The sequence below is a fragment of the Apteryx mantelli genome, chromosome 5 (genome assembly GCF_036417845.1).
Source record: "Apteryx mantelli isolate bAptMan1 chromosome 5, bAptMan1.hap1, whole genome shotgun sequence".
Taxonomy (NCBI): Eukaryota; Metazoa; Chordata; class Aves; order Apterygiformes; family Apterygidae; genus Apteryx; species Apteryx mantelli.
In genome coordinates, this window is record NC_089982.1 from 72,794,815 (window position 1) to 72,811,432 (window position 16,618).

Here is a 16,618-nt window from a genome sequence, read left to right on the forward strand (position 1 = left end):
CACAGTCTCGTTCCAGTATTCACTGGCCCACAGTCCATTCGCTACATCAAAGAGCCCTTTCGTGCAAGGTCAAAACCCAAAGAGAACAGCTGCATCGCACCCAAGTGCAGATTAGCTGCATAAATGCCTCCTGCAACCTCCTAGTTAGGGTGGTCCAGTCTCTAGAGTTGGCAATCTGGACGTCCGTCCTGGGAGGCCTGTAGCAGTCCTTGTGGATAGTATGATGATGCTGGCTCCCAGCAATGAGTGTCAGGCTGCATCTTAAAAGGTGTTTATGTCTCAGGCTTCTTGCGAGCAAATGGCAGGTTAGAGCAAATCTCTCGACGGGGCTCGCTAGCCTGCAAGGTACTGAGTAAGGGCACTCTCTCCTGTGAATGGGAAATTTCACTGTCATGTGAAGTTGTCTCAGGAAGCTTTACTGCAAAATCGTTCAGACTGAACCTAGAAATCAGTTCCACTAGTTGCTGGTAATAGTCTTTAGACTGCTAACTGTGGGTGATGTGCAATGCCTAATCCTGCCATGCCACTGATGGAGATCCTTGCAGACTGATATAGAGGAGCCAGGAAAGGCACAGATTTATTTAAGGCTTGTGCATATGTGGCCAGACTTGGTGCTGGACCTCTAAATTCAAATTTAGTTGCTTAAATAAAATATCTTTTTGTTCATTTTGCAACTTTATAATTCATGCAGTAGATAAGTGTTATGCATAAAAATATGAATCAAAAACCCATTTGTAACCCTCAGTCTTCTGTAACTCTCCTTTTCTCGGATGCAAGATACCACACATTGTGTCATGAATAGAGATGACAGCAGTATAAATGTGATTACCCATTCTAATCCTGCTATTTAAAATGGAAATAAGACAGAGCTGGCTTGTCACATTAAGTCTGAATCTAGATGTATGTTCTTATTCAGGTCCACATCCAAAATACACGAGAAAAAAGTCAGTATAGCACACAATGTTAACGTATAGATAAAACTTCTCTACAGAGCTAAGATATCAAGAAAATGCATTGGAGTTTTCTTAATATAATTTGAGGCCTGGAAATAAGTAAGAAACAATATTTGGTGACCTCCATTTTGGGCTATAGAACTTGTTCATGTACTCAGTTTTTGCACAGAAGCATGTCTGGTCTCTTTTAATGCGCTCTGCTTTCATTATGTCAGCCTCAGTATCTGCAGCTGGCTCGTGAAAAGATTGACATTTGCTTTTTTGACTTTTTTCACGAGTGTTTCCTGCCAGACAAAAGAAAGTTGTGTGATCTGTTACACTTAGTTTGCATATCAGTTGCCTTATTACCAGCAAACATTTGTGTTGAGGGAATTTTGGCTGCAACATCTTTTGCACATTTTCAATAATTTTGGCTGTGTTCATTACCGCAATTCTGGATATAGGTTTGCATGAATGCATGTTTATGATCACACATAAACAAGTTTCAGCCTACACGATTTGGCGAATAACTTAATGTGCTATCTCAGAAAACAGTTATGTATTCTTTTTATCATTATAGTTGAGCCTTTAATCCTTGTTATTCCATTTACTTGTTATTCCATTACTTTACCATATTTTTACTGTTATGGGTCTTCAATAACCATTACCAGTGCATATCAGTAGAGTGTGCAGAACTCAAATAATTAAAAATTGGTGAAACATTTTCCTTTTTTTTTTGAATCATGAACATCTTAAGTGGGTTTTGCAAGGTAAAAAATTTTGGATACATATAATCATAACCAAAAATGAAATCACTGTCTGTTTACAACCTCAAATACAGCATGGAAAAATGAAAACCTGCCATTAGAGAGGAAATATTTGTAACACTTTTCAAGTATTTACTGAGTTTATCACAGCTTTTTTTTCCCATCAAGAAAAGGGGAACAAACAGTCCAAGAGCGCAAATGGAAGTACTGAGGCATGCTCATAAGTTTTCCTAAGAAATCCTCAAAAATGAATTGGGAAATAAATTTTACCGGGAAATAAATTTACTTAGGAATACTGTAAACCTAACCCATTTGGAGGAATGGCTGTCGAAGCATGTGTGTGCCAGAAAGGTTCAAACGCAATTTTCTCAACCTTGGGGAAAGATGGGGCCTTCTGAGGGGCTTCGCTGTTGTGGACTGACTCCTGGGTGAAGAGCGCTGACCTGCAAATGGACTGGGTTATCTCTGCTCAGCTTCCTCGCCACCGCCGTCCCTCCCTAGCAAGGCAGCTTGCCCGCAGCAGTGGCCTCGCGGGCTGGTCCACCACACCACCGCTTTGAGTTTTATGAGCAGGCAGGTAGCAGGTTTTTGAGTTCTGCTTTTGGCTTTTCGTGAGCTCGCCTCAGTGCAGTGCCCCGTTTCAGCAGGGCCCTGATGCGTCTCACTCGACTCTCTGCCGTGGGCAGGCATCTAAGCGTTTTGTTAAGGTGAAACTGGTGATACAAGAGGTATGTGTTTTATCAGCTTAGAGGTGTCTTTCGCTTTAAAATAGAAATAGGCTGTTGTCTCCCCATAACTGTGCAAGTTAATCGTGTCTAATTGAGCAGCCTTTTGAGTCTGCATTTCCTAGCTTTATTGGTGTTGTCAGTGGTTTCTAGTTGATATCAACTCTGGAAATGATTAAATGATTCCCTGCAATTCTGGCATATTGTGGTGTCCCAGTGAATAAGGACCAAATTATTGTTTGTTTTGTTCAGTGAACAAAACTGGTCCATTCCATTAACCATAAAAACATCACCAGGAATTATAATGGTAAATTCTTTGGGGCAGAAACTGCAGGGAGTGCCCACAAGTTAAACCTTTCAAGTTCCTCTAGTGCTGCCGTACTAAATAAATAGGAATGTCTTTGCAGCATGATGAACTCTTGGGAAACCTCATGATTTCATGTGCATTTGTTTTGTTGTCTTCCCTACTTGCCTCTGAATAAAAAAGAATTTAAATTGATCAGAAACTATTATTATCTTCTGTAAAATGAACATGGAGCCTGCAGATCTCAATTGCTTGAGCTGCTCTTAATTAAAAGCACGAGTTCCTCACCGGCTAATTCTGGAATTGCCCAAATATGTCTATGCTATTTGCTCTCAACTTATGTATGCACAAGTGCATACATGCATCTCCTTGGAGGACTTAGTCCAAACTATCCTCCCTCACAGGAGTTTGCTTTTTGGTGAGCTTTACAACCAGAAACTATCTAATGCTTTTTTCCCCACTTTTTGCTCTGTATGTTAGCCCTCTATGAAGCTTTTTTCCTCTCTGAGAGAAACATTCATACTTTGCCCCACTTGAATACAAAATCCTCCAGCTTGTGTAACACCAGGATTGCTTAATCACAACCAACAAGTCAAAACTGCAAAAAATAAAGAAATTCACTGGTATGTCAAATTACTTGTGCAGCATCTATTGCTGAACACTTTGCAGAATCTCAGTCTTCGTATGGACCCACCAGGTAAGTTTTTGCCCCTCAGAGTCATAATTAAATGTCTCTTGATTAAGTTTATGTGGGGCCACATGTGCATGCAAGATGGTTTCATTTATCATGGTTGAAAATATTTGGCACCTTGTAGGTTTTTGACAGTGCAGCTGTTGTAGCTTAAGAGCATTTGGGCTATGTGAGCACGACATGAAACATTAATAACATCAGTGCGATTCTATTTTAAACATGGCTCTTAAATTCTATTATAGAATCTGTGGGAACTGTCACAATGAGTATGTTTTCTCATTTAAAGAGATAAAGAACACTAATGCTAGCTTCAGAGCTGCTGTCTTCTGTTCTGCAGTGTCACAGGACTCCCTAGCGTGGAAGTTCACCTTGCTCAAGTGAGGGAGTTGGCATGTTTTGAAGCTCGTGGGAGTAGAGCTTACCATGCAAGGCGTTTTTCCCACTCTACCCTGAATGACTTTATTCTTTCTTATAACACAGTTCTAGAAGCTCACAGGGAACAGTGTGCATTGGCTCCCAAAACTAAGGTCCTTCCTCCAGGTTTTATTTGCTCATTTTACCTTTAGCTTAGGTGATGTCTGAAAGAGGGATTTCAGTTTAAAATAAATAACTACATGCCAAACAATTGTGTGATTCTGGCTTTAAGCTGTTGTTTGAAACGGTACATTTTAGACTTTGTGTAATTTCTTTCTCATAGGAAAGCCAATAGTAATGAATCATTATGGTACATTAAAAAATGTTCTGGTCCAAATGTATATTGCCTGTGTATTTTAGTGTGTCCAACAAGCAATGAAAAGTCAGTTTCAAGAAGCTTGTCATTGTGTTCTTCTCCAGCAGAAAAATATTCAGATTTCATGATTTTTTTTAAACTCAGTTGATTTAGCTTCACGTGTTAAACATAAATTTGAAATATGCATGAATGCCCAAGTATCAGTGTTACAACCTGTTCTCTGAGTCAGGCTTTCTGATATTTGGATTTCTTTTGTCTGGCTATTCAAATTAAGTTATTCTATGTCATAACTAAATGGTTTTCTGTATTCAGACAAAAAGAAATTGAAAATAAATTTTATATTGGTAAAAGAAAAATTACTTAACCTATACATAGTAAAAACATATCTTTCTTTATCCTTTTAAGCTTAAATTCAGAGAGATATTGAAGTTAAAGAGCAGCTGAAAGGAAAAATCAAAGTATTTGTTTTAACATTTTTTAATTTCAAAATTACTTATTTTAACAGCATTATTATAGGAATTTGGTGCAAATTTGTAAGCATTTCCAATCAACCTGGTATTTTTTCCCCTAAACTATGAATAAAAAAAATCAAACTTTACCTAGTTCTCATCTTCATATTAATTACTTTTACGCAGATGAGGTATGCCCTTGTGAAATTTATTATTAAATTTCTATGCAATAATTTAAATGTAGCAATAACTCTGAGATCCACCACGCTAGTGTCATTGAAGTTAAAGTTACAAAGTTGCACATTTTACCTATCAATATGGTCATATTTGTTCTGTAGGAAGAAATATAGGCATAAAACTATTATCAATTATCAATTATGATTTTTGACAATTTTAAGATTTTTGTAGTGGCTTTAAATAGGAATGCTATGCTGACCTGGTTTTACAAAGAGGTAAAATTCTGTAAACTGATAGCAATTATGAACACACCATAGCTGAGAAATAATACAATTAATTCAGTTGATTTTATTTTTGGTCTTTATGTTTATAAGAAGAACATATCACATTGTTTGACTTCTTCAATGCTTTATCAAGAAATTTAAATGCCACTTTTTGTTTTTCAGGGCTTAGTTATTGAACGGCTTGGACGTAGACCTCTTCTCATTGGAGGTTTCGGGTTGATGGTCGTCTTCTTTGCAGTACTGACAGTGTCTCTGACCTTACAGGTAACAGTGTAGTCACTACATAGTTTTGCTCTCTCTTTTGTCTATTTTAATCACTGCCTCTGCCTCAACATTCCTACCTGAGCCAATCAGTTTGCCGTAAGGATTCAAAGGTCTGTGTTTTGTTTAGTTATAAATCTGTTGGTTTCAAAATGTGCTGGTTAGCCATAGTGGCTCTTGCATTTCAAAGCCATAGGGGCTTTGTCACATTCAGCTGTCATTAATGGAAAGATTTATGCATTTCGGGAACTGAACTATTCTGAAGACAATTTTACCCATAGTTGAGAAATGTTATATTCTATATTTTTATCTTTGCTTGTAAAGCACTCTTGAAATTTCTTTCCTTCTTTATGTGTTAACCTTATTCTTAGGCTTGGATGTTTTTTTGCAGTAGAGAAAACTTTCCTCTTTTACTGTTTCTTTCAAGTTAATTTTTTGATGTTTTTACTGAAAATATAAAGACTTTATCCCTTGTAGAATGTCTGCGCTTAAGTTTTCAGATGTTATTAGCAGTTAGTTCCCCAACTGACTATTTTAGATGGTCAGAGGAAGATTAAACTAATCTTAATACTTAGTCTAAGTCAACCTAATGTTTGTCTTATTTAGCTTCCATTTCCATCGTCATGCGCAGTTTTCTTCTGTCCCTGAGGGCTTTTGAGAAGTAAAACTGACAGTCTGGATTAGCATGTTTTTGGGTCGTCTTTCAGCAAGTTTTTATTCCGCTGTTGTTGATTTCTGTGTCTTTGCTAACATGGGTATAATGAGTCTTACCATTATATCTGACTTTCAAATCTTGCTCGTTGGGTGAAAAGAGTCATTTTGATTAGCAAGCATATGCAACATCGCTGCAAAGCTGTATTTACTTACCTGTATGTACAGCATAATAAAACTTTACTTCACATACCTGTCATGTGAAGTACTCTACATGCTCTAGAAGACAGATGTTATTGCAATTTTTGTATGCTGAGTAAAAGAATTCTCTTCCAAACTTTTTAAAATAAAAGTTTGAAGCATAAGGACCTTCAGCTATTGTAAATAGCTGAAGTTTCAGTGCCTTTCAGTTTTACTTCTTTTCTGAAGTGTCTCAATCTATTTAGTACTAGAGATTAGTATTGCTTTGAGCAAAGATCCTGGATACAAATAGGCTTGATGTCAGGGGAATTTGTGTCTACTCTGTATTTGCACCTTGTCTCTCTCTTTTAGAGAGAGACCTTGGGCCTGAATTCAGGTGAGAACTCCAGAGTATGTGATTTTGATTGATTTACAAGTCTCCTACTTAATGTTAATGCCTAGGAGACCATTAGCATGTTTTTTTGCAGAACTAAGGAAACAATCCAGACTGGGAAAAACATTTTTTTCAAAACTTTTTCAGAAGTTTCAAAAAACTTTCAAAACTTTTTCAAAAACAAACTGGGAAGTCAGAAGGTCATTATTTAAACTGAAAGATAGTGATCTATTTTGACGAGTGTACAGTACAGTGTAGCTCAAGGTGCTATTTTGTGGTACTGCAGTTATACGCATCTTAACAGACTTGCAAAACTAGTAAAATTCTTATAATAGTGGCATTCGCACTTTGCTGATAAAAAGAATTAATGGGAGAGAGAAAGGAATGTGGTTTTCCTAATCTATTATTATTGAGTATTTACATATAAGGCTAAGAAACAGTGTCCTGGAAATTCAGTAGAAATTGCTCACAGTATTTCAAGTTAAAGTTCCCATCATTCAAGCGAAATCTACTGTGAAGTGGAAAGATAGTTTGCCTCATGAGGAAGACAGGTAGTTCCATTTACAATTCCATCAAAGAACTATTTACAGTTTGTTCTCCTTTCCCCTGTACCTGTTATTTGCACATGGCTCTTCTTGTATGCAAAATCAGCTATGGCTAAAAATTGCTGGACTGTGGCTTTCATATGCTGTGTTAAGGTTTAGATAGAGTTGTGCTACTGAAAGGCGTATCTGGCCTTCAGCCTGTCCTTTGACTGGTTACCTTTGAAGCCCTAAAGGCCATCATAGCTGCTGTTTTTAAACATGGCAGAAACATCTGAGGAGGATGGAGGCACAGAACCAGTGTGATGGGAAGAAAAAGTCTTTCCAGATTGGCTTGAACCTTAGCACACGGTGTCATAAACTTTTAGTATTGTGGCTTCTGTGGTACAAGAGATCGTCTGGTATTTCATTACCTGGTTTCCACAGAGGACAGGATCTTTAATGCAAAACACCTAATAAAATTCCACAGAGATACTATTATTTTCTCAAATAATCCTAGACTAACTGAAATAGAGAAACAGGTGTGGAAAACGCTATCCATTCTCTGTGATTTTTTTACTACTGGTGATACATATGACCTGCTTAACATGAGTATCTTTTTTCTACCCAGAATAATGTGCACTGGCTTCCTTACCTCAGTATATTTTGCATTCTTGCAATTATTGCATCATTCTGCATTGGACCAGGTATGTCTGTATTTTTTCATGTTTCGCTGTACATCAAAGCATGTATTTTTGCACTGGCAATATGTTTACAATTTGCAGTAGGGAATATTACTTTATGCATGTCCGAAGAGCACATGGGCTTTAAGACAATAAAGGGTTATCCACAAAGTGTTCTCAACCTTCGCTTTAAAAATCTGCATGCATGTTGCCACTTAGCTGTCAGGGATGTATTAGTGTTTGCTGGCCACCATAGCTGAGATGCAGACTACTATTCCCTGGCTGTAATTTTTTTATTTCATTTTCTTTAACAAAGAACATGTTTAAGGAATAAAAATACAATAAAGCCAAACCTTTGTCAGAGGCGTGCAATGAAAGGACAAGAGCAACAGTCACAAGTTTCAGCAAGGGCAATTCTGAGTGGATAGAAGAGAAAAAAATTCACACTGTGGTTAAGCACTGTAAGATGTTGCTCAGAGAGGCTGTGAAATCTCCATCCTTGGAGGTATTCAGAACTCAGCTGGACAAGTTCATGAGTAACCTCATCTAACTTTGAAGCTAGCCCTGCTTTGAGCAGGGGTTGGATCAGCTGAGCTCCAGAAGTCCTTTCCTACCTAAATTATCCTATGATTCTGATTGCATCATGTCTTCGGAAAATACATTTTAATAAATACTGCATAATATGCATTATAGTTAACTGAGTGTAGCATTACCCTAAACAGTATTGCCCTTGCATTCAGATACTTCAGTGATCAGACTTGGACCATGCAGTTATCAAGTGATGAAATGTTAACAGAAATTATTTGCAGATAAAAAGAGAAATTTAATCTGAATTCAATTCATGTACAGAATAAAATGTCAAAACAGTGCCTAAATTTTCAAAGATTCCCTTACAAACCTACAAAGAGGGGAAAAATCAGCTGCTTTTATAGGAGGTTTTTCACATGTGTTCTGCTGTAAACCTGAAACCAGATTTCTGTTCCCCTGCGTTCTCAGTTTTCTAACACACACCATTTATTGTCTCTTTCCTTTATAATGAGTTTGACACTGAACATTAATCATCTGTTTATACATCATCACCACTGAAGTGATCTAATTAATCAATTGTGGTTTGTTAGTAGAAAGAAAGAGTTGCTGATATTTTGTGCAACTCTAAACACAGCTGTAATGCTGTGAATCCTCTTTTGGAAAAGGTGATTGAAAATTATGCTACTTTAGAAGGAGACCTGGAAAAGACAAGAATATTAGCTTTTCCCCTTGCTCCTGGGGAAATAGGTTGTCATTAAACCCTATGCTTATTCCTTTGCATGTGGTAACTGACTGGAAGATGGAAGGAGTCAAATAGACTTGACTAGGAACTTGCAACCTCCCCGTTTTTGATTATTAATGCACCTAATTTTGGACTGTAGGTGGCTTATAAAGACTGTTCTGCTTCCTCACCTCCAGCTCTTCTAGCAAGGCCAATGAGGCAAGCAATCTTGCAGGCCCCTTGTCCTCTGTGAGGACAAATCTCATTTCTAGCTAAGCCTTTAATATTGCTGATGTATGTTATTTAGACTGAAAGATTTTTTTAAAAAGAGGTATTCAGAAAGCGCAAGCAGTTCTATTTCACTTGAAAGCTCCCCTTTCAGTGTTATAAATAGTTTAAACAATTTAAGTAAGTACAGGAACTTGAAACACCCACCTGTTTCTTTCAGAAAACTCTGTTGAAATGAATTTGCAGAGTAATTTGTTCCCTATTTCCAATATGTTCCACCAATTTTTAGAACTTGCAACTCGATATTTCCTACAATACATCACCAGGATTTTAAAATAAATGCTCTACATTTCCCCCTGCATCACTATTCCTCAGAATGGATTCTGGGTTTTTTTGCTTAGCTTCATTCCCTTTACCGACACTGTTCAGGATTTTCTATTGTATTTTGCACTTGTTTTGAAGCAATGTGTCCACAGATATATGCAAGACTGGAACAGCTTTTTCTCAGTATTACTTAGTCGTTTTCTACAGAAAATTTTTATGATTATATCATCTTGTGTGTTTTTCACTGTGCCCATTGCTTTTAAAGATGAACAACATTATGTTGTATTAGCTACCTAGCTGGTCTCTCCACCTCCCTATGTATGTTCAGAGATTCTTAATACATGGCAATAGTAGGAACAGCTCAGTAGCACTCAATGCTGATTTGCTTTTCATGAAGCCTTGGGAATTGGTGCTGCCTGTGTTCACCAGTGGTTGTGAAGAAGTTGCAAATAATCATATTCTGGTTCCGCAGTAAATCAATAGCAATGTTTCAGCTGGCTTTAATGGAGCCAGTGAAACTTCTCTGAGTCTGAAGCTTCTCAGACTGAGACTCTGAAACAGAGCCTGGCTCTTTTTGGTGTTGTATGGTGGGTAGATGAGAGACAACAGGCGTAAGCTCAAGCAAGAGAGGTTCAGAGTGACTATATGGATATATCTTTTACTAATAGACAGTCAAGCAGGCTGCCAAACAGAGGCTGTGCAGTGTCCAAGCTTGGAGGTTTTCAAGACCCAACTGGATCAAGCACTGAGCAGCCTGGCCTGACCTCACATCTGACCCTGCTTTGGGCAGGAGGTTGGGCAAGAGACCTCTGGAGGTCCCGTCCGACCTGAATTATCCTGTGATCCAATCCTTTGATCTGTTTTATGTAACAGAAGTAACATTTCAAATTTCAGCCTAAATAATTTAGGGTTGAGGACTGTCTCTAGGCACAATCCAGAGCAAGCGATGGTGCATAAACTAGAGGAGGCACCAAGCCTCAAAATTTCTCCCTGCTTTACCCTATGTAGTGGTGTTGGGAAGGGGGTTGACCAAGGGAAAGAAGCAGGAGGAAGGAAAGAAGTAATTGCTGCCACCAGCTCATGCCCACATTAATTTATGGGGCTTCTGTGCTGACACATCTGCACCGACTAGGACAAAGAAGATAAACCATTTTCCAAACTCATCTTGTTTTTTTCTACAATGGCCTAGAGGGAGAAAGTAGTCTTTTATCTGTGTATGCACAAACCTGACGTCGGCCTGGCCCTTGCATAGGTATAATAGAAATGTTTACTCCCCTTATTATTCTTTGCAGCCAGTTAGATCCAGTTAAAATCTAACCTTAATATTTTAAATACTGATGAACAGTACGTATCATTCTTATTTTTATATGTGTGACTTCCATGAACTTTGTAGAAGGCTGTGTGAGGGTTGTAAATTGATTAATATCAATGTGCCTGAGGAAATATTTGTATCTGAGAGGTAGTATGGAGTATAGAAGTAATGTAAATATCCTGCCAGCTGCTTTTGCACCAACTAGTAGCTTATTCTAGTGGTAGCTTCATGCTCCTTGCAAAAGTAAGCTACTTTTCTTTAGAAGTGAAGACTCCTGATAAGGATTTTTTCAGCTTATAACTTTATGTAAGACATCACCTGAAAGGGTTTTATAGTCAGTTTACAAAACTGGGGAGCTCCTTTTCAGCTTTCCAGGCATGGGCCAGCTAAACAGAAGGATATTATTTATACTACAACATCTTTCCTGAATTGTTTTGTGTTTTCTTGAGTCTCATGATGCTGTTTAATCATACAAGAATCTAAAATTGGGCTGCCACTGCACAAAAAAAAGAGGGCTTAGTGAAGAAGACGCGCCTCCTTTCCATGCAAGCAATGATATTTAAGTTCTAAAGCTGGGACCAAGCTACTGTGCTGATCCACATAAGTAGGTTTGTCCAGCCCCAACTTCTTAGTGCGTGTGCAGTTGGTGGCAGCGTTGACGAGCCAGGAGTGGTTAATTTGTCTGAGCCGAAGGCCAAGGTGCTTCCGTGGCCCATCTGCTGGAGCCTAGACCCAGCTGCCGGGATTTCTGGAGCAATTGTGCCACTTAGCAGTAGTGGCTAACACAGGACTTGGCCCGTATGATAACTCCAGCAAAGATTGAAGTTACCTGGGGAAATCTCAGAATTTCTTGGGCTTCTTAGTATGAAATATGACTTTGTATCACTATTATGTGAACTAAAATTTACTTGAATAACTAATTAAAGTAATATATAACTTAATAATTTAACAAGAAGAACATGCTATTGCAGACACGAGATTGCAATTTTATGTAAGGAATAAGTAAGAATAGTAGAGGAATTCTGTGGATTTGTCTTTGTCTATGTTTCCTTAAAAAATAAAACACAATACGCTGAAAAAACTGAAGATATAAAACAATGAGATATTCAGAATTACTCCATAACAGAAAATTTTTTCAGTGTTCCCCTCACGCTAGGCAGGAGTTTAAATATGGTGTGTAGTTAAAACAGCAATGCTTTGAGTAAAATAAATGGATGGAAACATTACTCTGAGATTCCAACATAAGAAAGATTGTTGTCCACTGTATCCACAACATTTCCAGTTTCTAGTGCCTCATGCAGCTGTTTCGTTAATATCGTCATCATCATCATCTTATCCTCTCCCTGCACAGATAATACTCATCAGTGACCTGCTGCATATTTCTATTCCTGCCCCAGTGCAAAAGGCAGTGTAAAATTTTTTGGTTATTGGTTAACTCACTTAAAGTTACACACCAGATTTTTTTCATCCCTTTTGCATAAAAAGACAAGACATGAATTACTTCACAGGAGAACAAAGAAATCAATGAATTGCCTAGATTAAATTTTCTCTCTATGAAAGACATTATTAGATCAGTAGAGGCGGTCTTACAGAAAGGAGAAGATCATTACCTGTGAGTCACATCCTAAATTAATCGATCTCTGAAGACAGAGGAATGAGTCTTATCGTGTCCTAGTGTAATGAAGACAAGATGTAGTACAGTCAGGTTTCAGAAACTTGAGCATTAGTGACAAACTGTAGTTTGAAACATTTTCACAGTATGCCTAATGAGTTCACTGGAACTCTTTCTGGGATTTTACCTTCAAACTTGGTAAAATTTAATTAAGGTCCAGTCATGCTTCTCTTATTTATGGACTAAACCTTTTACTGGTGGCTTTGGTGGAACAAATTCTAGCAGAAATGACTTGTGAATAAGGATTCTGAGTCCTCATTACTGCGCAAAGATCCAAATTTAATAGTTTGTACCTCTGTAGTCCAGTGAGAAATCTGTTTTTCTGGGTGTTCTTAGGTAGGGCAGGTAATATTCACTAGTAACTATCCAATGGCTTAAAATTAAGTCTTTTCCCAGGAAAGTGTTCAATGCCATCGGAATGTCATAATACACATATCTTTTAACTGGAAAGTCACTGCTGAAAATCAACGTTATGCTGCCTTTCTTATTAATATTAGAGTTTCAGGAAGAACAACTAAGTGCAAAAGAACTTTGATGAAGTTTTTCCAGCTTAGGGTCTTCCTAGGCATAGTTACTATGATTTTAGTAGTCTTCCATGGATTTGTCCTTTTTCCATCTGAAATTGCAAAATTTTAGCATCCGTGGCATCCTTTGGGAAAGAAATACGCATATCCAGTACCTGCCATATGAATAACTACATCTTTTGTTTTGCTTTGTGTGATGCCCTTTAGGTCTTAAATTGGAAGAAACAGAGCAATTGATCCTCTTCCTCCCTTCCCAAGTTCCTTGTGATCTTGTAGACTTTTATCATATCACCTCCAGATTTTTCCAGACTGAAAGGCTGTTTCCTATGGCTTTTTTCTCAGAGATATTTTATGACAATCTTTAAGCAGGAAAATTTCACACCTAAAAGATATAGTATTCTCTTGTAGCACTCTGGTAGTGTATTGAGACGAGACTGAAGCTTCGTGATAACTTTCCAACTTTTCTGGTCAGGAAGAGCTTTTCCCCCAATGGAATTAACCAATATTTGTTATCATTAAGTTGCAACTTTTTAGTATTTTTAGCATTTTGTAGAAGATCGAGGGTCACTTGTTTATATTGGTTAAACAGGTACTATTGTCATGGTATTACTAGAACTTAGTATCTCATCTAATTCCTCTTGTAGTTATTTGAAGCTTTTCAGCATCCTTTCAGAGTAAACCCCATGTGGTTTTTAATGATTCTGCAGATACAGATCTTCATCTAGGATGAATTCAGTTTACATTCATTGAATTATTGGTACTTTGGAGAATTATACCATCTGAAAATAGAAAATAATGTGGGGAAGTTAACTCACACTGCTTTAAATATAAATAATAGATTAATAAAATTGCCTTTAAAAATGCAGTATTTTCTCTCGTTAGAGATACTTGTACAGATATGTCTGATACTTACTTGATAGCTTCGATACTGTGCTGTCTCCCACTTTGAGATTAGCATATGGGTTAGTTCTATCTGCTCCTTGCAGCTAGGATCAGCTGTTACTATAAGGCAAGTTTTTTATTTGTTTCATTTTTCTGAACTCAGGTTTTCAGCTTGCAAGTGTTTTTCAGGCATATTGCTAAGCACTGAAACAGTAATGCTAGCAGCAGGTATGCTCAGGCATCCATGTGATTTGATATTTCCTCATTTATATCAAAAGACAAACAGCAGAAAGCTTTCATGTATTTACTAAAAATTAAAGGGACCCTTGTGTTCAAAATAGTCATGTGCAGGAGCTCAGTAGCAGTCTATGATCTGAACAAGAAAAATGCCCTTCAAAAATAACTTACTGTTCTATGAGATGAGGAGGCTGTGCTGTTCCAGACATTTGTTTTATTGCGCTTATTTGGTTAGTTATACACAAATAAAGGTATTTGGTTGCAGAGAAGCATACTGCTTTCCAAGATTGTTTTTGATATGGACACAAGTTAGTAAATAATTTTAGAGTTCTCACCCCAAGGGAGAGAGCAGAAACTTCAGGGAAATGTTTTTCTTGACTGTACATTGGACCTGAAATATATGATACATTTCAAGGAAAGAAGCGTCATCCAATAGAAGAGTAAGCAGAGAGGACTGATGGGATTGGTTCTGGTTCCTAAGGAAACAACAAGCAAAAAAAAAAAATCAATGCAGAAAACAAATCAAAGAAAAATGCCAACAACAAATATTTTTTATATCTTGGCAAAGCATGTATGCTGTTTGGGTTAGGTGCCATGAGCAAATGTATTATTTGAAAAGACTTTCTTGAGTGAGTAAATAAGGTGCAACTCCTCGAAAATTTAGAGTTAGGGATAGATGGACTTAGCTACATGAGAAATATCTTCATTCTTTAACCTTGTCTTAGAGTGATATTATTTAAGGAAGAAAAAAAAAAGCTAAAAGCAGTTATCTCCAATTCCTCAATTAAATCTATATGGCTGCTGCTTCATGGAATATTACCATGCTGAACTATGCTTGCAGAACCTGTGTCTCTTTCAAGAAAACCATACTAAAATTTGACTTAAACTGGAAGAGTGTAGATTCTGCATTTTTTTGTTATCTTACTTGAATTCTGAGTTCACCCATTGTGCCTTTGCAACAGGGGCTGTGCAAGGAAGTGATTTTTGATTCCGCCAGGTGAACTGAAAAATACCTGTATGTATGTTGGGGAGGGTTGAAGATCTAGTAGTTTCATAAAGCTGCTGGAGACTTTAACTACTAGCCAAATAGTAAAAAACAAACAAACAAACAAAAAACTGACCCCAAATGTGTTCAACCCAGACACAGTATCCTTATTTGCCTGGGAGCCCACCTGCCCGGGAGGCTGTTATGTACTGGAATGAGGCACTTTCAGTCTTTGTTGCTGATACTGTTCTTATTTGTAAAAAATACTTAAATGTTCATTCTCTGAACCAGAGAGTGACTCTTCTGCCATGTGTCAAGAGATTCACCCCAGGTGGTGGGACATGTGGAAAAAAACCCCAACTGATTATTTGAGAATTACAGTAATGTTGATGGGGACCTCCAGATAACCTTCCCACTGGAAATAAGCATGGCAAAATACTGTGGGGCTTAAGAACTTGGGGAATGCATAAAACATTTGCATGTATTATCTATGGATAATTTTATGAAGAGATTTATTTATATTTCTTCCTTTGAAGAATGCTCTGCTTAGGTGTAACATCCTTCTATCCCATTTTGATAAATCTTCTATATAGCTAGGAATGTGAATCAGATGTGTGCTTACAGTTTGTTCACTGCCGTGTAAAGTAGACCAGCAATTCCCACTAGTGGGACATACCCATTTTAACTTGCCTTCTTTCGGAGTGCTAACACTACCTCTACAACATTCAGCTTTAACAGGGGTTTTGGGGGGGGGGGGGGGAACCAGACATGTAGGAGGAGTGGTACCTATTTAAAATATCATAGCACCATTTCTTCCTGCCCTTAGACTTACAGTGCTTGCTGTCTGCTTTGGGCCTGCAGGCCAAAGGAAGGAAATATTTTTCCAGGTCTGGGAGTAAAACAGAGAGGAGGCGATGCTTCAGAGAAGGAGAAGGAAACCTTGGTGGAAGAGGTTAGTTATGAGGCCTGTCTTTGAAATAAGTAAATAAAAGGGTGGGAGGAGGTGGACTGTTTTAACAATATGCCTGACATGGAAGTAATCCTTCCTTTCCCATCTTCATTCAGAAATTGAAAAAGTATTCTCTTTCAGAGCAAACCTTTGCAAATTTGGTGGCTCTGAAAATAGCGTAAACTGGAGCATTGGACTTACTTTACCATTGGCAGTAACTAAAAATAACCTGAGACCCTATTATTGCGCTAAGAGCTGCAGAAGGTGCTTGTGTAGCCCAAGCGTGTTGCTACTTTAGGGCAGGTGGTAGTTGCAAGTGCACAAAAGCAGATGTGTGTTAATGTTCCTTCATTCATGCAATACTCTTCAAGAGTCCTTTGGAGCCCTTAGAAAGGAGAAACAGCTGCTTTAATTACAACAAGCAGTAATGGTAGGAGAAGCTTCAGAATCTAATTGGTTGCTTTTATATCCATCACTTAATTATCATAATTTGAGCTATCTTTGTGT

At 37.8% G+C, this 16,618-nt stretch overlaps 1 protein-coding gene across 1 annotated transcript in view; it reads left to right on the forward strand.

Moving 5' to 3' along the window:
- SLC2A9 (solute carrier family 2 member 9) overlaps nt 1-16,618 on the forward strand; it is a 108,805-nt gene that overhangs the window by 54,460 nt on the left and 37,727 nt on the right. The window contains exons 9-10 of the mRNA XM_067297253.1: nt 5,222-5,323; nt 7,698-7,773. Coding sequence (XP_067153354.1) covers nt 5,222-5,323; nt 7,698-7,773 — 178 coding nt within the window. The remainder of the gene's footprint in view (nt 1-5,221; nt 5,324-7,697; nt 7,774-16,618) is intronic.